This window comes from Boleophthalmus pectinirostris, unplaced genomic scaffold, assembly GCF_026225935.1.
Source record: "Boleophthalmus pectinirostris isolate CB_2022bp ecotype Guang Dong unplaced genomic scaffold, ASM2622593v1 HiC_scaffold_13, whole genome shotgun sequence".
In the NCBI taxonomy this organism is placed as follows: Eukaryota; Metazoa; Chordata; class Actinopteri; order Gobiiformes; family Gobiidae; genus Boleophthalmus; species Boleophthalmus pectinirostris.
Genome location: NW_026571036.1, coordinates 29,451,525 through 29,474,464, shown reverse-complemented (window position 1 = coordinate 29,474,464; position 22,940 = coordinate 29,451,525). Strand labels below are relative to the sequence as shown.

Sequence of the window (22,940 nt, the reverse complement as noted above, 5' to 3'; positions counted from 1 at the left end):
AGACACGTCGTTTCTGTGACGCCAATCTTTCCCTATCCACACAGCTATGAGTATATTTGTTTACGTTTTACAGAAATGAAACTTAAACTACATGGCTAATTTGCATAAATTGAGATGTCGAAAAAATAGCTCGCTCCTTGTGCGCTGATGTGGTTCAACTTCTGTCGGACTAAAGGACATGACTCAGTGGAATATGAGTGTTCTTTCTGTGACAGAGGGGTGTTCTGCTGATGGTGAGTCTGTTCTGTGCTTCTATCACGTTGGAGATGATTCATATTAAACTTTTCAGAGACACACAGACCGTATATATAAATGGACATATATTCTAGCCTCTTAGCGTTTGGCGGTAAAGTACTTCGCGGTGCATAGACCTACATCAGCGTATCAACGTATCAATGTTTTCAGGCATCCACATGGTGCCAGATCAGATCTGTGCTCAAATGAATTCATGGGAACTGCCGGTACCAGATCTCTGGAGCTGTTTTCAATCGGATTAGTGTGAACGAACACTGCATCCGCAACGAAAACGATTCGAATACGTACTAGTGTAGACAAGGCCTTAGATACTTTTACTTGTCAAGTCAAATGTACTGAAATCAAGTTGAATCTTCTAAACTTGAGTCACTTGAATGTAGATATTACTTTTTGCAGTGAAGTATTATTGCAATTGACTCAAAATTCCAAGTATATATATATATATGTAAGTAATCTGTAATCTGAAGTATATTGTATAATCTATTAACTCTGTAGTTTAAAGCCCTAAAAATATGTTCTCAAATAATTCTCTTCTCACAAAATTGTAATATTAGTTTAGCAGTTCATTTTTCAATTTTTCCTAAGTTTTTAGTGCTCTCAAATTTGTTGTTAAATTAATGAATTTAAATCTAATCATAATCTTGTCTGTAAAATAATTGCTATAAATAATACTTTTTTTTTATTTTTTATAACTTTTAATCCCTTATTGTGTATAAAAACTGCCAATATAATCAGTGCATTTTTGTTAAGTTCAACTAGTCGATACTCCTCAAATATTCTAATTTCAAGTCATTTTTACAGATCTTCACATTGTTTTTTTGCAGAGTGTAGATGGGTGAGATGGAGATGCCTACCTTGCACCTGTTTGTTTGCATGGTGTGATTTCAAAAGCTGGAAAAGGCAAATCATAATCACATAAATTAGGCACAAACGCACGTGTGACAGATGGTCAAATAAAACGCGAGATGAAACTGTTTCATACAATTTTGAACGAATCTTATGCAATTACAGCACTATTACATACACTGCATAAGGCATAGTGCTTATGTCTTTAATATGCATGTATGAAGTAAACAATACAAGAAACCAGAAGATTCTACTGTTTTATAGATCACTGAGCATCTGGAGCAAGTTGTTGGAAAGGTAAGTATTTTATGGAAGAACTTGCTGCTAAAAGATACACATAACTTTCATGTTGGAGGCTGCTTGTCTCCATGGAGATGTTATTATGTACCACCATATAGCATTAATTTATCTCACATCTATTCAGTTACAGATGTTTTTATTGGTCCAAAAGTGTATTCTTAAGCCCTATTCGCACGGGAATAGTATAACCTGTGGACCTTTGGTGATTTGAAGTAATTGCGGAGGATTCCTGAGATCTTAATCCCAAATGAATGCGCCATGTCTGTAATTTGTAAAGTAAAAATTATGTTGCAAATGACCTTATACTTCACCAAACATAGATGTCCAGTGATAATACTAGTCCGAATCTGCATCTCAGTGTTTGTTTGGTAATTGCGCCTTTTCTATCTCTTTCCTGCTTGAACGTGAAGGCTGCGGTAGAAATTTTGATTAGCAGTTTTGAGCTTTTTAGGGGCAAGATCTAATACGGTCCCGTGTCGCACTATAGGTAAACCGATCTGCAGAAACGGGAAGAGGTCCAAGAAGAGAGACAATTCTCGCTAGGACCAGGGGGAGAGATCCACGCAACTCAGGCCGCTAGATCGACACTGGTTTAGTCCTGGTTTAGTCCTGGTTAAGTCTCTATTCAGTTCTATACCAGTCCTGGATTAGTCCCGGTCCAGTCCTGATCCAGTCCTGTCTCGTCCTGGTCCAGTCCTGATCCAGTCCTGGTTTAGACGTGGTTTACTCCTGGTTCAGTCCTGGTCCAGTACTGGTCTAGTCCTGGTCCAGTCCTGATCCAGTCCTGGTTTAGACATGGTTTAGTCCTGGTTCAGTCCTGGTCTAGTCCTGGTCCAGTCGCCTTTATACTAACTGCCCTTCCTCTTTTTATAGCTGATGTTACGACATATCCGTAATATCAGTAAAACAGAGTAATTTACGAACTTCCTTTATCCCATGTGAATGCGCTGCAAGTAACACAAACGTGGGGCGGTTTTTCACAAATGACCACACGTCCCTGGGTTGAACTTATCCTGTGTGAATAGGGCTTTATTGTGAGCTGGTTCATCTCTCTTCGCATACTGAGGAACATTCCAGGTGAAACAGTAACATCTCCATGGAGACAGACAGGTGGTGAACTCTCCACCAACATCGTGCACATTTAAGCTTCAATTTGATAATATTTTTGTTTGTCTTGTTTATAGTTAATATCTCTAGAATTACTGGGGCTAATCCTATTAAAAAACAAAACCACAATATTTGACTTTGAAAATCAACAGTTATATCATTTGTACATATATATATTGTTGAAATTAATGTATTAGGAGCCCAGAATTGGAACCTTTGCTTATTAATGAATATTAGAGAGGGGGGCCCATGTGAGGTTTCTTGCCCCAGGCCCCCAAATTTTCTGTAGACGGGCCTGTGTATTGTAACAACAGCATATATTCTTGTATTCAGTTTAACGATTTTGCCTGTTTTCTGTATTCTGTTTGTACAATGACACTAAATAAATAAATAAAATGTATTAAAACCCGTGTGATTGGCTGTTACCTGCTCATTAAACTTCTCCAGTTTGTCTAGCTGCTCCCTCTGGTTCTTCTCCAGTTGTTCCATCTCTTTCTGCTGCTTCATCGCCAGCTGCACAAATAAAAACACCGTGACCATTAGCAATCACAAAAATAACAATAATTATAAAAGTGTCATTTTCGATACTGTGTAAATCATACCCTCTTTCGTTCATCCAGAAACTTCTTGGTGTTACTGCTGTTTAGTTCTCTGACTCGCCTGAACACAACACCAGTGATTCATAATTAGAACGTTACATAAAATTTAGATGACATCAGAGCATGCTATAGGCCAATATTAACTAATACAAATAGGAGGAAGCTTAAATTAACAACATTAAAATACAAATTGCATTGTCATATAGAGAGGTCTTGGTTTAGTCAGTAATTGAAAGTACCAGGTTCAACATTTGTGAGTTTACCTTTTGGATATTTTATGGCAGTAGTACAATGTAATCAACAGGGAAATCTGGCTCTTGCCCCTGATCTGGGAGTATGACAGTATCATATCATTTTAGAATCTAAAAACCACCAATATATAAACTTATTTCTTCTATGATTTGTGTTTTTTTCACTGGAATACGGTAAAGATTCATAAAACCACAATGGCAATGAAATACAATGACAGATGCGTCTAATGCATCTTCCATATCTAATAACAATAATTTAACTTTTAATTATGCTATTTTGATTATGTTAAAGATGCACTGCGCAACCTTTTCTCCATGGAGATGCTATTGCTTTGCCTGGAATGTTCCATGGTATGATTTTAAACATTTCCATCTAAGATTTATTCATTACGAATGTTTCTGTTGCTCAAAAATACAATAATTCCTTCTGTGAATAGGGGTGTCTCTCCACAGATCTGAACTGTAATGTGGCGTAGTGCTGTAGCCTGAATCTATATTGAGAAATATTCTAGTTAAAGCAATAACATTTCCATGGAGACAAGCACTAGAAATGCTTTTACTGTGCTGTTAAGTTAGTTTTATACATTTTCAGAGGTACAAAAAAGTGACATTTGACAATTACAGCAGTATGTTTTATAGAGCACCTTTAAAATGACTTGAGTTTCAGTATATGTGTAATGTAATTGCAGTTATCTATTTGTACATGTGTTCTTTCTACATACAGTGTGAGCTCACCTCTCCCTCTCTGCTTTGTTTTTGATGGTCTTGTCTTGACTGATGGCTTTGCTGTTCTCCATGGACATCTTGGCTTGGTTGGCGCGCATCTCTTTACTTTGTCTAAAAAAACACAGACAAGAATATGATTATAAAAAACAAAAACAAATTGAATTGTATGATGTCAAGACGTACAGACAAACTTTATTTTCTCCATAGAAATATTTATTATTCTCTGCATTTGAGCTCATAATTCAGAGCGACTTAGACAACCAAATGAAAAAGTAGCTGAGAGAATCTTAACCTGAGTACCCTGATATTCTAACCGGGAAGAAAAGGAAAAAAGGAATTTAAGATGCACTAACTGGCAACACGTTGGCATAGGTCAGTGTTTCCCAAACTTTTTTCTGGGGACCCATATTTGAAAAGTCACAAACCTTGCAACCCAAGTCAATAGACATTATTTGTACATCACAAAATAAAGATGGATTATTGAACATTACTGAACATTAATGAGGATATTTTATTGTTGTTTTATTGAGTGATCGTGTCTCTGATCAATTAGTATTACTGAAGTTTTAAGCAATGAAAAACATTGAAGCAGCAATAAAAGGATCCAGAAGTCGCCTATTTGGACTTCAAATGTAGCCCATTTCTTTTTCTTTTCAACATTAAATTGAACCAGCAATACTGGAACAAAATAGTCAATAAAATAATTACAAAAAGATTAGAAATTATACAAAACATGTCTTAACATTTCAACATTTCTAATGAGATAGATGGCCTGTCTGTGTTTTTGTAGTGTGTTCAGTCCGGGTGCAGGAGGAGACGCAGCAGCAGATCAGACGCAGCATTCAGTCTGTTTCTGTGCTTTGTCTTCATTTTTGTGAGCACAGAAAATCTCACTTCACACAAATATGTAGTAGTGAAAGGAATAAGCAGAGAAACACTGGCCCTACTGAGGACTGGATATTCACTCGCTCTCTCATGCGTCAGAACTTGCAAACCTACATGCAGATCGAGATAAGGCGGCCCCAAAATAATCTCTTGTGACCCACCTGAGGGTCGCATCCAAGTTTGTGGGAAACAGTGGTATAGAAGCTAGTAGTCACACCTCATAGAGAGAAAGAAGGTTCAGGGTTCTGGGTTTGATTCCCTGGGCTCTGGGCTGTACATGTTTCTCCCCTCTAAAGCAGGCCTGACCAAGACCAGCTCAAGATGTGGAGATGGACTTTTTAGTTTTGTGTGTGTGGATAGTGTGGATAAAGAGGTGGGTTGTGTGGTTGTGTGTGTCTATTTTAGTTTTTGTTATATATAATTTCAAAATTGGAAAAAAAAAAAAAAAAAGATCTGGAGATGGGTGAATGGGTACTACACTGTGGCGCCCATTGAGGATGTGCCCCAAAGGTATTGAAGGATGGGTCAAACGCAGAGGAACAATTTAAAGTGTACCTTCACCATTCCAGCTCTAGCAAACCCTTTGGCAAATTGCTAGAATTCACATTTTATTCTTCTTACACAGAATATAAACAGTATGAATAAAAGTTTGAATGTTTATTCATTCATGTCTTTTCGTACTTGTTTTACTGTCTGTAGGGTTAAAGGTGCATCACGTAACTTCTCTGATGGAGGGTGCGTCAAAAACTTTTCTCCATGAAGATGTTATTGCTTTGTCTGAAATGTTTCACAGTATGGCTTTTTATCTTCATAGAGACCAAACCAGACCAAGTTACAGGTCAGATCAGTTTTTCTAAGTATTTTTGAGCTCTAAAACCACCTATAACTGAATAAATGTGAAGTAGATCTGTTTAATGTCATAGAGCGATGACATCTCCACAGAAACAAACAGGTGACGGACCCCCGACCGAAAAGTGACACAGTGCACCTTTTAGATCAAACTCCAGCTCTTACCGCTCGTGTATGAGTTTGAGCTGGAGAGTCTGCTGCTCCTGCACAGAGGTGAGGAGCTTCTTGAGGTGGTCACACTGCTGCGTCACGTGAGCGTCTTTCAGCTCCTGCTCCTCACTGCTGTGGCTCCTGATCAGCTCCGACCACTCTTTAGTGTGCTGCGCCGTGATGTCTTTTACCTGCGAAAATATACAACAAACTGTCTGTTAAAGGTCCTATATTACACAAAAGTCATTCTTGTGAGCTTTAAGTCATGTTATAATGCTGTTACGTCATCAAAAACAGACCTGGAGTTGTGTTTTGTTTCATTCACACATGTTTGAGTAATCCTGGTCTGTTTGTGATGAGGAAACAACATTATCACATCACAAAAATAGTGTAATATGGGCCCTTGAACTATGCAAATACACAACATTTGTACATCTTTATTCACAAAAAACAAGGGTCTAAGATAAGGAAAAAGAGGACGGTGAGACTTTACCTTGGCTTTGTGTTCAGTGGCGAGCGTCTGAATCTTATCTTCTGTCTCCTTCTTTAGATCTTGGCAGTTATTTTCTCTGCAATTCACACAGGAGACATTTCATTTATTATTAGTGAAGTTACAAATGAAATACAGACCACAGCTTTGCCTAACTACTGTAGTATAGTCAGATGAATACACTGAATACACTTACATAATAAGAGTTTAAGACGAAAACTAATACATTATGCATCTCACAGGGATTTTATTATTTATTATCTTTTCATCAAAAACATACACAAAAGAGGCAGTTACCGTATTTTTCAGAGTATAAGTCACACTTTTTTTCATGGTTTGGGTGTTTCCTGTGACTTATACTCCGGTGCGACTTATATATTAAAATGTTCACACTGACAGCCTTGTGTGCCAGTATAGTAGTACAAGTATTACTTCTGTACCACTGTCACTTGACTCTACTGCGCATGTCTCCTGCAGAAAAACCTATTGTCCAAGTAGTGAAATATTCAGCCGAAAATGGTAATGGAGCAGCAGAAAGAAAGTTTGGAGTGAGCGAGAAACTTGTGAGGGGCTGGAGGAAAGTGGAGATGGAGAACACAGCTTCACGGTAACCGGACGGGTCAGCCATGCAACTTTCCTGGAAGTCACTGGATGGATCGACAAAGCCTGAACTTCAGAGACAACCGAAACCATGCTGTCGGGATTCAGAATAATTCTAACTGGAACTGATGTTGAGTCTAACAACAGCTACACGGAAGAAGAAGCAGCGCTCCGTTTACCGCTATAAATGACACCGAGGATGAAGAATTGAATGGATTTAGTGATTTGGAGTGAGATGGAGAGTTTGGTAAACTTGTTCTGTTCTGTTGTTTATGCTATAGTTTATCTGAAGAACTCTTAATATGTGACATTAACACACCAGACGCCTGTTCAGTCTGTTGTTCTCTGTTCTATTGTTATTACTATAATTTGCCTTTGATGAAATGTTGATTCCTGGTCTCAAATTTTATAAAATAAATTTCCCCCAAAAGTGCGACTTATATTTTTTTCTTCTTCATTATGCATTTTTTAGTTGGTGCGACTTAAACTCCGGAGCGACTTATAGTCCCAAAAATACGGTATAACAAAATATGTGAAAGCGGCAAAAAAAAAAAAAGTAAAAATTAATAAGATAGTCACGTACATTTATGTAGTTAATGTGATTAAGTGAGATTCAGGAGCAGGACCACTCCTCAGCCGTCCTCTCCTCTCACCAGCCAACCACAACTCACTTCGACCACGCCTCCAATTTCCCAGAAGCCTTTATGTAGCAGCCTTTCCCATCATCCCAGTTTGTCTCGGCGAACTCGACTCCACCCTCCCATCCCTTATTTTGTCTTTCCGTCATAAAACCCCTACAATGGGGGGGTCCCGTTCCGGCTGGGCCAATTGTAGATTGAGACGGAGCCTCCACCCAGAGTCTCAACCCTCAACTCGCTTCGTACATTATCAAAAAACTTCTTCACACTATGTTGTTGTTGGCGTGGTCCTAGCTAGTGAATTAAAGTTGATTTTAATTTTATGTTAAAGATGACCTTGTAACTTTTTCGTTGGGGGTCCATCACCTGCTTGTTTCTATGGAGATGTCATTGCTCTGTTTGAAATGTTCCACAGTATGACATTAAACAGCTCCACTTTACATTTACTCAATTACAGGTGGTTTTATAGCTCAAAAACACCTAGAGAAACAGACATTCTGACTGTGAGTGGGGTCACCTCTCCACAGATCTGACCTGTAACTGTCTGGTTTGGTCTCCATGAAGACAATAACATTTCCATGAAGATGTTATTGCTTTGTCTGTGAAACATTCCAGACAAAGCAATAACATCTCCATAGAGAAAAGAGTTTGACGGACGCTCCACAGAAAAGTTAAACCATGTCCTTTTTATTTATATATTTGAAAAAGTGGCTGTTAACTATTTTGTACAGACTAAAAACAAATACAGAATCCTTACCCTCGTTTCTTGATGGCTTTCTCGAGGAGTTTTTCCAGAGTGATTTTCTCTTTGTCGTGAAGAGAAACCATTTTATCGGCCTGTGTGCAGTGAGTCTTCTGCATGGTGTTCTGGTCCTGGTACAACACAAACACAAGAGCAGGATTAGATCATTTAAGAGGAAAAAGAAAATGTTATTGCTTTGTCTGGAATGTTTCACAGTATGGCGTTAAACCTTTCTATCTTTATGGAGACTAAACCAGACCGAGTTACAGGTCAGATCTGTGGAGAGGCGACTCCGCTCACAGTCAGAATGTCTGTTTTTCTAGGTATTTTTGAGCTCTAAAACCACCTGTAATTGAATAAATGTTAGGTAGAGCTGTTCAAAGTCTAAATACTGTGAAACATTCCAGGCAGAGCAGTGACATCTCCATAGAAACAAGCAGGTAAAGTACCCCAAACAAAAAGTTACACAGTGCATCTTTAAGATCAGAAGTGCCCATGCGTTCACTCACCTTTAAATGTTTCTTCTTCAAACTGCTGAGTTCTTTCTGTTGCTTTTTTAATAACTTAAGGTATGACTAAAAATACAAAAAGGTGAGTCAGTATTTTTGAATTATCTAGATGAATTAATAGTTGGATATTACAGCAGTAATTTTCCACTAGAGAAATAAACACAGGAAACTCACCTTCATTTGTTTTAAGTCATCAATACTGACATGAGGCACAAGTCCCGAATCTGAAACAGACAACAAACATGATTAAAAATGTATCTGAATTTAAATTTTATGTGTTAACAAAGGCATGGATGGATAGATGGAATTAATGTCAGCCAATCACATCTTGTTATTTTTAATTCTCAACCAATCAGCTCTCTCTTTATTGTATTCTTATTACAGTATGTAGTATTGCGTTATCTACTACTCCGGTTAGCATCTTCATTTTATCCAAAGTATATTTAGATTTGTGCAAAATTTTGTTCAACAGAAACAAATGAATCAGTCTTTTTTTCTACTTGTTTTAATTTGTATATTTTTGTTTGCTCAAACTATAAACGTGCTAAAATTAAACCATCAGCCTTTTCACACTATAATAAAAAATACTTTTACTTTTCAATCCAGTTAAAAATGTAGTTGAGTAGAAGTACAGATACAGCTCTGAAATGTAGTGAAGTAAAAGTAAGTTTACACTTTAAAATCTACTTAAGTAAAGTACTTTACTACTTCGTTATGTTCCACCACTGTTTATAAGACATACTAAATACAAAGTGTTACCTTTCTTGGTTTCCGCGTTGTTGTTCTGAGCAGAGTTGGAGGTCTGGCCCATGTCTGCACTGGCCTGTGGAGTCACATTGGCTTTCACTGTGTCTCCTTTGCCTTTTCCCTTCTTGTCGTTCTTTGAGCTGCCACTCGGGACATCAGCGATATCATTCTGTAAAAACAGCTCATGTCAAATAGAATGTCACAAATGTAGTTAATACGATTAACTGAGATTCAGGAGCAGGACCAGGCCTCAGCCGCCCTCTCCTCTCACCGGCGAACCACAACTCACCTCGACCACACCTCTAATTTCCCAGAAGCCTATATGTAGCAGCCTTTCCCATCATCCCAGTTTGTCTCGGCGAACTCGACCCCACCCTCCCATCCCCTATTTTGTCTTTCAGTCATAAGACCCCTACAAGGGGGGTCCCGTTCCGGCTGGACCAATTGTAGATTGAGACGGAGCCTCCGCCCATAGTCTCAACCCAGCCATCTTTGCCTCGCTTTGTACATTATCAATAAACTACTTCGCACTATGTTGTCGTTGGCGTGGTCCTAGCTAGTGAATGTACTATTTATGGAGCTCAACAGTGACCACCCACCACCTGGTTCCAGAAATACATTTCCCATTCATTTTTCTCATAGACTTTCAGACAGAAAATCATATTAAAAGTTTGTAAGCTCAGTGATAATCAGTTATAAAGTAACTAATCTGTTTCTGAAACTTTATAAACTACAACATTATAAAACATCTCAAAGAAACTTGCATCTTAAATGGCCTTAAAACAATTGTGTTATGGATATTACTTAACAAGTAGCTGCTTAGTCTCCTCCATGTCTTTGAACTCTTTAATGTTAGAACTTTCAGAAATGTCTATGGGAAAAATTAGGGGAAAATTCACTTACAGAAAAAATGAATAAATTAATATTCTTAATGAAAATCAATTTAAACCATGTAGACAGTATTTTTGGCAGAGTATATAAAACTGTAAGGTGTGTACCGTATCGATTCCCAGCGCCTTCATCTGGTCTGCTCTCTTCTCTGCGATGGTCAAGAACTTCTTTGGATCTGACAGAGCGTCCACAATTTCTGTAAAAATAAAATAAATAAACAAATAAATAAGTAAATAAATAAATAAAACTAATTCAAGTGATAAATATTATATCTGATCCCTCAAGAGTCAGTTTTGCCAAATATAGAACATTTAAGAATGAAAAAACACACAGCTAGTTGTTAAATTTCGAAACTGCATATATTATTTTCCCATTAAAATATTGAAAGAGCTGTTCAGACGTGAGCCTCCACTGTCGAGCTAATAGATACAGTGTGGTGGTGTAATGTGTCCCTTTGGCGCACTTTAATGACAGTAGAATGGCTGTGCTCATTTGTATGCCCTCTGCCCACAGACTCCACTGTCATGTCTCTGCCCGGGGAGCTGGTGTAAAACAGCAGGAGGACAGAAGTGTGGGCTTTCACGCTGCTGCAGGACACTCACACTCACTGCTCTTTGTGTATATATCTGCTTAAAGGTGCACTGCGTAACTTTTCTGATGGAGGATGGTGACGTTAGTGGTTTGAGATGTTCCACAGTATCACATTCAGCAAATATATCTTGTATTTATTCAATTCCAGGTGTTTTTATTTCTCAAAACTACTCTAAACATGCATTATTACTGTGAGCAGGTCAGCTTCTCCACAGATCTGACCTGTCACTTGGCCTGGTGATGTGGCCTGCTTGTCTCCATGGAGATAAATAAATGAAATGCCGTACTGTAGATCATTTCAGGAAAAAAACAGTGGACCATGTTCCAGAACAGTTACACAGTTCACCTTTAAATAGAGGATTTTTCAGCTTTTAAGCACAGTTGTTCAGTAAAAGGAGAAGCCGTTAATCTGAAGGTTGCTGGTTAAATTCCAATGACATTTTATACAGTTGTGTCCTTGGGCAGGTGTAAAATATGATATACTGCACTCCAGGAGCAAGTCAGGATCCATCACGAGCTTGGTTCATGACAGGTTAGACAGGAGATTTCTTATACATTTAAACATTAATGCTAAACGTTAGCATTAATGTTAAACGTTAATGCTAACGTTTGCAAACATGAGGTGAGCAAGAATATTTAGATAAAAGTATTTAATTAAAAATCCCCAAATATTACTAGAATGTATAGAAAGGTGGATTAGTAAAACTATACCCAGGTCACCAACATTATGTTTACTTGGGGATAAATCAGTAACGCCAGGGGTAACAAAATGTGAGTATGTGGTTTTAAAGGTGAAGGGGTAATAATAACAGCAGCACGGGTCATTCTTGGTGTATGGAAGGATCCTTCTCCTCCAGACTTTAATAGATGGATGGACAATTTGATGAAAATAGTCTCATATGAGAAATTATTGGCTAAGTTGAATGATAACATGGACATTTTTGTAAAATCTTGGGCAACTGTTTTTGACTTGAAATGCCTGTGACAGGTTGGTTGCTCCATTGACTAAAACACATTTGAAACTGGTACATTAGGAAAACAAATCTTTGTTTTTGGCCTTTATGGATTTGGCCTTTTAATTTAGAATTGAAACTACTTGTACTTGTAACAGGTTAAACTGAGTGAAAAAGGTGTTCAGGCTTGTCACATGCACTTTGGAATTTTAGTTTTGTTCTTTGTTTTTGCTCTGGAGTGCACTTGCAGGTGCATATGTGCAGATGGATTTGTGGTTTTGCTCCTTCGGCCCAAGGTGATGTGCTGCTGTCTGTTCTGTTATATGTTGTGTGGTAAAGACTGTAAAATGTAATAAAAACTTGAAAAACAAAAAAAATAAAAATCCCCAAATATGTTTTCTTTACATATCTTATTATCTATAAAAAACAGTTTTCAGTTTCAGTTGCAAATGGCATGTGTCTGTTTATACCTCCAATACTTATTAAAAAATGATTAGAAACCTACAGACAATAATTATTGTATTTGACAATTATTTTGAGCAGTTTTTTTCAGGTAAAAATGAAACCGCTGCGTACTGTCTGCATCTGATTATAAAGCATCCTCCGAGAATCAGGAAGTGCGCTGTTAGCATGCTAATTGTTGTTAGCTTTACTGTAGGGCTGCTCAATTATGGAAAAAATCATTATCACGATTTTGGTCAATATTGATTATTCAAACAATTATTTTTTAGTTGCATTTATTCAGCATTTCTCTCTCTCAAAAAAAAAAAACACTTTGTTTTTGATAATTTATGCAAAACTTTCAAATTGGAAATAAATATAGGCTACAAATATGAACCTTAGAGCAGTTTTGCGATGTATAAAATATACTTTGAACATGAAATAAGGCAGAAAAACATAAATGTATCCAAAATAAACTCTATATCCAGCTGTTCTACAATCTTTACATTTAAAAAATAAAATAAACTTATTTATATAAAAAATATCCCAAAATAAACTTTGTTAAGCTAAATTGTTTCAACTCGATTTTATGAGATTGGAGATCGTTGGACCCACAAATCAAAATCGCGATGAAAATTCGATTAATTGCACAGCCTTACTTTACTGTGACGACAAAACTGTGCTCTAGACTCTCTGGAAAGTTGTGAAAAGTTCTTATAAACTCGTCGCGGAAAAAAAATTGGATGCTCGGAATACATAAGGGAAGTGAGGAATAACTTTGGATCGCTGCAAACTTTAAAATGAACTAGTTCTGTTTTTCACGTCATATTATCAACATCACCTTTAAGTCTTCAATAATTACTTTTGTTTCAGTTTTGTTGGGCATAATAGGTTCTGTGAACAAAACATAAAACAAACAACCTATAAAATTCAAACTAATTAAAATAAAGATGATACAATTATTTTTATACATAGAATACTACTACTACTACTCTGTGGCATTGTTTTAATATTTATTATGCCTAGGCTGAACAGAATTTCAAGATAAATAAAAAAAAACTCGGACATCCTTGGCTTTTTGGTGGTTGGTAATGAAAAAATTGTGACGTGAGTGTGTAATTAAAGAAAATCGTGAGACCAGAGATCATTCATGACCAACATGTGAGTCAGTGTAGTGTCATTTTCTTTGTGTTTTGGTCGTTTTTAAGCAGAATTTTTGTATTTTACTTTAACAATTTTCAATTTATGCCTCTCTTTACTGTTGATGGTAGGGATCAAATTGGTCAAAAATAGGGACAGCTGAGACATTTCTTGTATAAAACCGAGACAGATCACTGGTTTTGGATAAATCTGCTGGGAGAGGGGACACAGGGCTCAAAACTGGGACTGTCCCGGGTAAACAGGGACGTCTGCTCACCCTAATTATACCTCAACATTAGACATCCACCTCCAGCTCCCGGTTCACTGCCTTATGTTTATTTATTTATTTTTTATTTTAGCATGACTCAGCAATAAAAAAAAACTCATGATGATAAAACTGGACAGGAAGTAGTGACGCTAACAGTCTATTATCATTACACTGGACAACACTATTATGAAATATTATATAAGCTAGAGTGACCAGATTTTCAATATTCAAAACTGGGACACACCGGGTTTAGGATGGTTGGTATAAATAAAATTGTGAAAATAGAATGCAACTGTAACTAATCACCCATTCATAACTTCAACTGTAATCTGAAGGACTTCTGATGGTGCAATTTATATTTCGTATGGTCATTTTCAAGCTCAATTTTCTGTATTTTTGCCTAACAAATGACAATATATTCCCTCTCTTTGCTGTTGGTGGGGATCAAAGTGGTCAAAAATAGAGACACCTGTGACATTTCTTGTATAAAATTGGGGCAAATCATTGGTTTTGTATAAATCTGCTGGGACAGGGGACACAAGGCTAAAAACTGGGACTGTCCCGGGTAAACAGGGACGCCTGGTCACCCTAACATAGTGTTTCTGTTGAAGCATGTGTGACAGTCTGACCTCCGAACCCATCGGGCACGTATGTCTTGAGGATGATCTGACAGAAGACGGTGGGCAGAGACAGAGGCTTGTTCCCTTCGTTCCTCAGGGAGATGTGTCTGTACCCGGCCTGCAGCCCGTCCAGAGGCAGGATCCTCTGCCCGATCAGCTTATTGTTATCATCGTACACGGCGATACGCAGCACCGCCAAATCAGGCAAGATCACCTGAGACAGAGAGGAAAAAGTTTGGTTATAGCTCGATCATAGACGGAGGAGAAAAATAGATAAAAAGAGAGAGGTGGAAATAGAGGGAGGACCATTGTTTGTATACAGAAGCAGACTAAGACGACGCTTAAGACTGCAAGGCTTAGTGCTCAAGTCCGATTTTTTGTGAACTCCGACTTTTTTGCGAGGTCGTTCACATTTCCAATTAAATGCGACTTGTATGTGATCTTCCAGTGTGAACTTTAAATGCCCCAAAAGTGTCCCGCATGTGCAGTGGAGGACACGACGACGTCACACACAGCGAGCATGCTCTGTGTCTCCCAAAATACGGTCCAGTTCTTGATAAAATGGACAGATTACACATCCACTGCCACTTTGTTTGTTTGAGTCTTTAGTCCTCCTTGTATTTGGCTCGCAGGCTCTTTATTTTTCGTTGACATTGGAGCCATCGACCAACTGTAGCCACGCTCGGACATTTCTTTGGCAATCATTTCAAAAACTGCCCGGTTCCGATAAGACTCCTCCAATTTGACCTGAATACAGCGATCCCCCCAAATATTAATAAACTCTCTAACCTCGCTTTCCCTCAATTGACAAGACTCTGAGCCTGACGTGTAGGTGGGATGAATGTGACCTGGCTGTTCAGACTGAAGTCATATGTCAAAATATCGGATATGTATCGGTTTTAGGAGCACGTGTCCAAGTGGCCTGGGTCACATTTGAGAAAAATCAGATCTGTGTCGTTCAGACTGTCATTAAAAGATCAGATACAGGAGAAGAGGGGCGAAAAAATCAGATTCAGTCTGAACCTTGCCTAAGTGAGTGTGACATCACCCATAGAGTTCAGTTCCAGTCAAATGAAGCTCATCAAGGCTTGCAGTTACATGAGAGAATTTGGTGTCAGTTCTATATTAGGACTAGGAATTGATTTAAGGACAAAAGAGCAAAATTAAAACACCAGGATCATGCAGAGCGGGTTAATATGGAACACTTTAAAACCAAACTGACGAGGCTCACTGCAGTAGTTACAGAGAGACGGGACAGTTTTTCAGTTTTTCAATATAAAGTCGATGGAGCGTATATATATACAGTAATTAAATAATTTGGGTTTTCTGCAATGAACTGAATCTTAAGAATCCAAATATACAGTAAATAAAACCTGCAACCTGTGTGACTAACTGAAATACTGTGGCTGTACTGTTAACACTCTTGTTGTACTTCCAGCTACTAAGTCAACTCTTTCTGGTCAAATTGTGTTAAAACAAAACTCAGATTAAAGTCTAACTTGAGTAACAGAGCTTCAGACAGAGCAGTGTCTCTAGTTAGCTTTACCCCCTCAAAGAATGTCCATGTTGTAGTTAAAAAGTTGACATTATAGTTAGAACGGGGCACTGCCACCTGTTTGTCAGCTGAAATTATATTGATTTGCCTTGGATGTTCCACAGTAGAGCATTAAATGGAAACAAACCGGTTAGAGACTCCACTCAAAATAAGAATGCAATGTTTTCAAAGTATATTAAAACACCTATAATGAGATAAATGCACAATATGTCCAAGTCTTATTTTGGGACATTCGAGGCAAAGCAATAACATCTCCATGGAAACAAGTAGAAATGTTCCACAGTGCACTTTTAATAGACAAAGTTTTGGACAATAGAGCAGAGTACAAACCAGTCGTCATCAGTTGTCAGCTTTGCAGTGGGAATGTCATTCTTTCACCTGTACCTGTGCTGCTGTAAACAACCAGAGACCAGGTTTCATATCTACAGAGCTGTGTCCTGGGGCGGCGGGGCTCACCCGATGGGAGAGTCAAAGGGTGCGCGCAGACGAGTGCAGATAAGGGAACAGCGGAGGATGATAAATACTCCGAGGAGAGAGTGAGATTAGCGTCCTCAGCGGAGATGAATGAGGAGAGTCTGTTTGTGTGGAAGTCTATGCAAATGTGACGGAGCCTGACAGCTTTGAGTTTAAACTGTACAGTGTAGAATGATTTAAGATCAAATTACTTTACGTTTTTTTGGTAATTTTGACTGTTTTAGAATTGTTAAAGGTCCTATATTACACAAAATGGACTCTTGGAAGCTTTAAGTCATGTTATAATATTGTTATCTTATCAAAAACAGACCTGGATTTGTTGTTTGACTAATCCTGCATTATTACTTTTCAACATCTCTGAAGCTCAAAATTCCACCTTGTGATGTCATGTAGTGCTAGTTTTCATGTTAACAGCTACATTAGTTCCTTCCTTTAGTTAACATTATCTCAAAATTAATATTTCCCATCTTAGATTACTGTGATATAGTTTATCAAAATACCTCTCAATGTTTATCTAGAACAATCTGTGCATATTTATTCTCCGCTGTCCCTTCAGAACTCACCGCTGTGTGATGTTCCACCAACTCTCCTGCTCACTCTGTCCTCCCGACGTCAACCTCTTATTAACTTATTATTTATCTTTACATGCATTCATCTCAGTTCTCCTCAATCAAAGAGTCAAGAAACAAATAAGAAAACACTCATTTAAATATAAAGCTCCCTCTGATTGGAAACATTTTCCCTCATCAATTCACGGATTAACTTCTGTCCCCTCATTTAAAAAGGCTCTGGTTCAATATTTTTATAAACCATGTAATTGTTTTTGATCATTTTGTTGAATATTCTTGGTCATTTTTTTGTATTTTGTGACTGTATTTGAACGTTGTCTTAGTTTTTGTTTAATTTTGGTTTATTATGTGCCTAACAGTCAAGTGTGTGTTGATTTTGTTGTTTTGTTTTCTATGTTTATTTGACTGTATGTATCTTCCTGTCTGCCCTACTGTATCTGTGTTCTGTTGTTGTGACTATGAGGTGACGGTGAGACATCTCAAGGCATCTGGAGAAACATCTCAAACAAATAAATTCAGTTCAAGCCTAGTTCAGTAGAAACTGACAAACAGAGGTGAAACTGTGGAAATGATTCATTCTAGTGAAGATGTACGGAGTTTAGAAACACAATGGAGCACTTCCTGTGTTACCACATGACATCACAAGGTGGAACAGAGTGTTTTCTTTTTGAGAGAAGAACTCAGCCTAAATATGGATGAGTTTATGTGTTAAATGAGATGTTTTTGATCAAGATACAACATTATAACACAGATCAGGAAATAGATTGATATGGGTCCTTTATTTAATGAGGATCAAAATAGGTTCCATAAGTCCCAATAACTCGTCCTTTAGTCCCCAACCCCCAACCCCCCCCTCCCATACGCCATAAACCAGAACTAAACCAGGTCTAAAACCAGGACTAAAACCAGAACTTAAACCAGGACTAAACCAAGTCTAAACCAAGATTAAACCAGGACTAAATCAGGTCTAAAACAGGATTTAACCAGGTTTAAACCAGAACTAAAACCAGGAGTAAACCAGGTCTAAACCAGATCTAAACCAGGACTAACCCAAGTCTAAACCAAGACTAAACTAGGACTAAATCAGGTGTAAACCAGAACTAAAACCAGGTCTAAATCCAGGTCTAAACCAGTTCTAAAACCAGGACTAAACTAGGACTAAACCAAGTCTAAACCGTGACTAAACCAGCACTAAAACCAGAACTAAAACCAGAACAAAAACCAGAACTAAAACCAGAACAAAAAACAGTTCTAAAACCAGGACTAAACTAGGACTAAACAAAGTCTAAACCGTGACTAAACCAGACTAAAACCAGAACAAAAACCAGAACTAAAACCAGAACAAAAAACCAGAACTAAAACCAGAACAAAAACCAGAACTAAAACCAGGACTAAACTAGGTCTAAAACAAGGTCTAAATCCAGGTCTAAAACCAGGTCTAAAACCAGGACTATTCTGGGTCTAAAATCAGGTCTAAACCAAGTCTAAACCAAGACTAAACCAGCACTAAACCAGGACTAAACCAGGACTAAACCATACTGCGCCACCGCATCGCCCGGTCCGTTAAATATTGTCAGACATAAAACTGGTCCGTGGCTCTAAAAAGGTCGTGGACCTCTGCTTTAGTGTGTATATTACATGTATGCAGATGAGCGGTGGGGCGGTGGTGAGCGGGGGCAGATTAAACCAGATGCCCTTCCCTGATAGTCCCTTGTAGAGAGCAGGGGAACAGCACTGCGGCAGAGGTGATGGATGAGGAGAGAGTCCTGGTCACGCCTCATAGACTTGTGCTGAGGGAGGCTCTTATCCCCTCTACTGTAAATACTGAGCCTGCCTTTACTTCTCTTGTACTTGTACTATTATTATCTACTTTATACTCGCCGTCCCTCATGTACTTTACTGTCCGGATTCAATAAAGTGTTTGTTGAAATGTACGCTCGGTGCACTGTTAGGAATGAAAAATACGAGCAAGGAGAGAGAGGAAAGACTACAGTAGACGGGTTTGTACATTGGTTTGGTCCTGGTTTAGTCTGGTTCTGTTATTGTTTAGTCCTGGTTTAGTCCCAGTTTAGGCCTACTTTAGTTCTGATTTAGTCCTGGTTTAGTACTGCTTTAGTCCTGTTTTGGTCCTGGTTTAATCCTGTTTTAGTCCTGGTTTTAGTCCTACTTTATTTCTGGTTTAATCCTGTTTAAATCTTGGTTTAGTCCTGGTATAGTCTTGTTTAAGTCTTGGTTTATCCCTGTTTTAGTCTTGATTTAGTCCTGTTTTAGTTTTGGTTTAATCCTGTTTTAGTCCTGGTTTAGTCCTAGTTCAATCCTACTTTGGTTCTGGTTTAAATCCTGTTTTAATCTTGGTTTAGTCCTGGTTTAGTCCTGGTTTAGTCTTGGTTTAGTCCGAGTTCAATCCTACTTTAGTTCTGGTTTAATCCTGTTTTAATTTTGTTTTAGTCCTGTTTAAATCCTGTTTTTGTCCTGGTTTGATCCTGGTCTAGTCCTGTCTTAGTCCTGGTTTGGTTCTGTTTTATTCTTGTTTTAGTTCTGTTTAAGTCATATTTTAGTCCTGGTTTGGTCCTGTTTTAGTCTTGGTTTAGTCCTATTTTAGTCATGGTTTAGTACTGTCTAAATCTGGTTTTAATCCTGGTTTAATCCTGTTTTAGTCCTGTTATAGTCTTGTTTTCTGTTTTAGTCTTGGTTTAGTCCTGTTTAGTCTGTTTAGTCTGTTTTAGTCTTTTAGTTGTTTAGTCCTGTTTAGTCTTTTAGTCTGTTTAGTCCTGTTTTAGTCTTGGTTTAGTCTGGTTTAGTCCTGTTTTAGTCTTTAGTCTTGTTTGTTCTGTTTTCCTGTTTTAGTCTTGGTTTTGTTTAGTCTTGGTTTAGTCCTGTTTTATCTTGGTTTAGTCCTGTTTAGTCTTGTTTACCTGTTTAGTCCTGTTTCCTGTTTTAGACCTGGTTTAGTCCTGATCTAGTACCTTCCTGAAGACGAAGGGCTCCTCGTTGTAGGCGGGGTTCAGTCCGTTGTTCATGACCATTCGAGTACGGAACTCTTTACGGATCGTGTCTGTGGGGAGGCCGTACATGTCCACCTCCACGTATGTGCCGATCTTCTTATCCGACAAGAACTGCCCCGAGAAAACCTGAAAAAGGAAATGTAGAATTATTTAAACCAATAACATTACATTTTTTACATGTTTTGTTTAATTTATTTTATCTGATTTGTTACTGTTTTTTATGTTTAGGGTTATTTAAATCTAAAATGAGAGATAGCAATGCATAATGCTGATGTGTAATGTAGATTGTAGTTTTTTATCTGCCAAAACATATGTATTAATTTGAGTAAAAAAAAAGATAAAAGATTTTGTCATGATTAAATGATTGTGTTTCAAATAAAGTGAATATTATTAATAATATTCAGCTAAACTCATGTGTTAATGATGTTGAAATGTGTTGTAAAGAATGTTTCCTGCAGTGTTCCTCTGTTCTAGTATAATACAGCTGCTGGATGGAGAACAGTTCACGCACAATCGATTTTCCCATTACCTGGACACTGCAGGTAGCAGCAATGACGCCATCCACTGGTGTTTCTGAGAAAGGGTCAAACGTTCTGTCCGACCTCCTCATGAAATCTGGCTTCAACAAATACCTGAGGAAAACAAGATAATCTACAGTCAGCACAACTAAACCTAAAGTCACCATTTCAAAACACGTGGATCTGAGCGCTACACTGTAAAAAGAACGATGACAAAAAATGACGTGAGCTCAGTCAAAATATATTCATTTTGATTTAACCTACACATTATTGTTTATATTTCATTATAAGACTTATTATTAGTAGTTCTAATATGGCTTTTCCCACAAATGTGTATGTCAATAACTTTATAGATAATAATGATAATAATACAGATGGAAGCAAAACCTATTTTCTCCATCCTCCCCTCAAAACACCACCACCTCATATTCACACCACATTCATACTGGGTAATGTGGGTGAAGTGTCTTGCCTTAGGACACAACAACAGCGGTCTCCCATCCAAGGTCCTCCCCAGGCCCTGCTTAATATATAAAGGACTAAACCTGGAACTAAACCAGGATTTAATTAAGACTAAACCAGGGGGACTAAACAAGGACTAAATTAGGACTAAACCAGAACTAATCCAGGACAAAATTAGGATTTAGATGAGAAAAAAACTGAATTAAACCAGGACAAAATTAGGACAAGGACAGGATTAAACCAGAACTAAAATAGGACTAAATTAAGACTCAACCAAGACTTAACTCATTTAGGACTAAACCAGGAGGACTAAACCAGGACTAAATTAGGACTAAATTAGGACTAGACCAGGATTAAACCAGAACTAAACCAGGACTAAATTAAGACTCAACCAAGACTGAGCTCATTTAGGACTAAACCAGGAGGACTAAACCAGAACAAATCAAGGACAAAATTAGGATTTAGATGAGAATAAACCAGAATTAAACCAGGGTAAAATTAGGACTAAAACAGGAATAAACCAGAACTAAACCAAGACTAAACCAGGAGGACTAAACCAAAACTAAACCAGGACAAATTTAAGACTAAGACAGCATTAAAGCAGAACTGTGGCACTTGATTTTCCCAGTGGTCTCCAATCCAAGTCCTCCCCAGGCTCTGCTTAATATATAAAGGACTAAACCTGGAACTAACCAGGACTAAACCAGGACTAAACCAGGAGGACTAAACCAGGACAAAATTGGGACTAAACCTGGAGGACTAAACCAGGACTAAATTAGAAGTAAAGCAGAGGACTAAACCAGGACTAAATTCGGACTAAACCAGGAGCAGTAAACCAGGACCAAATTAGGACAAAGACAGGATTAAACCAGAACTAAACCAGGACTAAATTAACACTCAACCAAGACTCAACTCATTTAGAACTAAACCAGGAGGACTAAACCAGAACTAAAGTACACCAAATTTAGGACTAGGACAGCATTAAAGCAGAACTGTGGCACTTGATTTTCCCAGTGGTCTCCCATCCAAGTCCTCCCCAGGCTCTGCTTACGATATAAAAGACTAAACCTGGAACTAAACCAGGACCAAAATCTGGACTAAACTGGGTTAAAACCAGGACCAAACGTGAATGCACCCAAAACGACATGAATCCACGTTGTAAAAAAGTGAAGAGAGTGTGAGTGATGTAGAGTTGTGCTGGTGCTCGTCCTCTGCTGCAGTAATGTTCTTTCTAATGAGTGGATATTAGAGACAGCGCGGGGTCCCGGGGCCACGCGGGGCCACGCGGGGCTGCACTGTAGGGGGCAGTAATGAGATGTGACAGGCTTTATTTGACGCCTCTAATGGACGAGAGAAGGAGACAAACGGACAGGAAGTGAAGACGAGCTGAAGAAGAAGAAGAAGAAGACGGGAAACTCACCCGCAAGAGCCGTTGTACTCAAACTTCCCCTGGTTCAACTGCATGGCCAGATCTGAAAGAAAGACAGAGGGAGAGAGAGAGAGAAGAGAGAGAAGGAGGGAGGGAGAGAGAGAAGAGAGAGAGGTAGGGAGGGAGAGAGATAGAGAAGGAGAGAGAGGAGAGAGAGAGAAGAGAGAGAAGGAGGGAGAGAGAGAAGAGAGAGAAGGAGGGAGGGAGAGAGAGGGAGTGGGAGGGAGAGAGAGAGATAAAGAGGGAGGACGGAGAGAGAGAGAGAGGGAGAGGGAGAGAGGGAAGAGAGATGGAGGAGGGAGAGAGAGAGAAGAGAGAGGGAGGAGAGAG

General features: G+C 38.4%; 1 protein-coding gene across 1 annotated transcript in view; it reads right to left on the bottom strand.

Moving 5' to 3' along the window:
* The window catches only part of LOC110168276 (1-phosphatidylinositol 4,5-bisphosphate phosphodiesterase beta-4), a 222,765-nt gene that overhangs the window by 2,440 nt on the left and 197,385 nt on the right, over positions 1-22,940 (bottom strand). The window contains exons 26-40 of the mRNA XM_055149678.1: positions 22,602-22,653; positions 20,731-20,833; positions 20,163-20,327; positions 14,608-14,812; positions 10,693-10,781; positions 9,707-9,863; positions 9,122-9,171; positions 8,948-9,013; positions 8,454-8,569; positions 6,462-6,537; positions 5,984-6,159; positions 4,094-4,195; positions 3,111-3,168; positions 2,935-3,021; positions 1,110-1,146 (exon numbers count right to left, since the gene is read on the bottom strand). Of these exons, the coding sequence (XP_055005653.1) occupies positions 1,110-1,146; positions 2,935-3,021; positions 3,111-3,168; positions 4,094-4,195; positions 5,984-6,159; positions 6,462-6,537; positions 8,454-8,569; positions 8,948-9,013; positions 9,122-9,171; positions 9,707-9,863; positions 10,693-10,781; positions 14,608-14,812; positions 20,163-20,327; positions 20,731-20,833; positions 22,602-22,653 (1,539 nt within the window). The remainder of the gene's footprint in view (positions 1-1,109; positions 1,147-2,934; positions 3,022-3,110; positions 3,169-4,093; positions 4,196-5,983; positions 6,160-6,461; positions 6,538-8,453; positions 8,570-8,947; positions 9,014-9,121; positions 9,172-9,706; positions 9,864-10,692; positions 10,782-14,607; positions 14,813-20,162; positions 20,328-20,730; positions 20,834-22,601; positions 22,654-22,940) is intronic.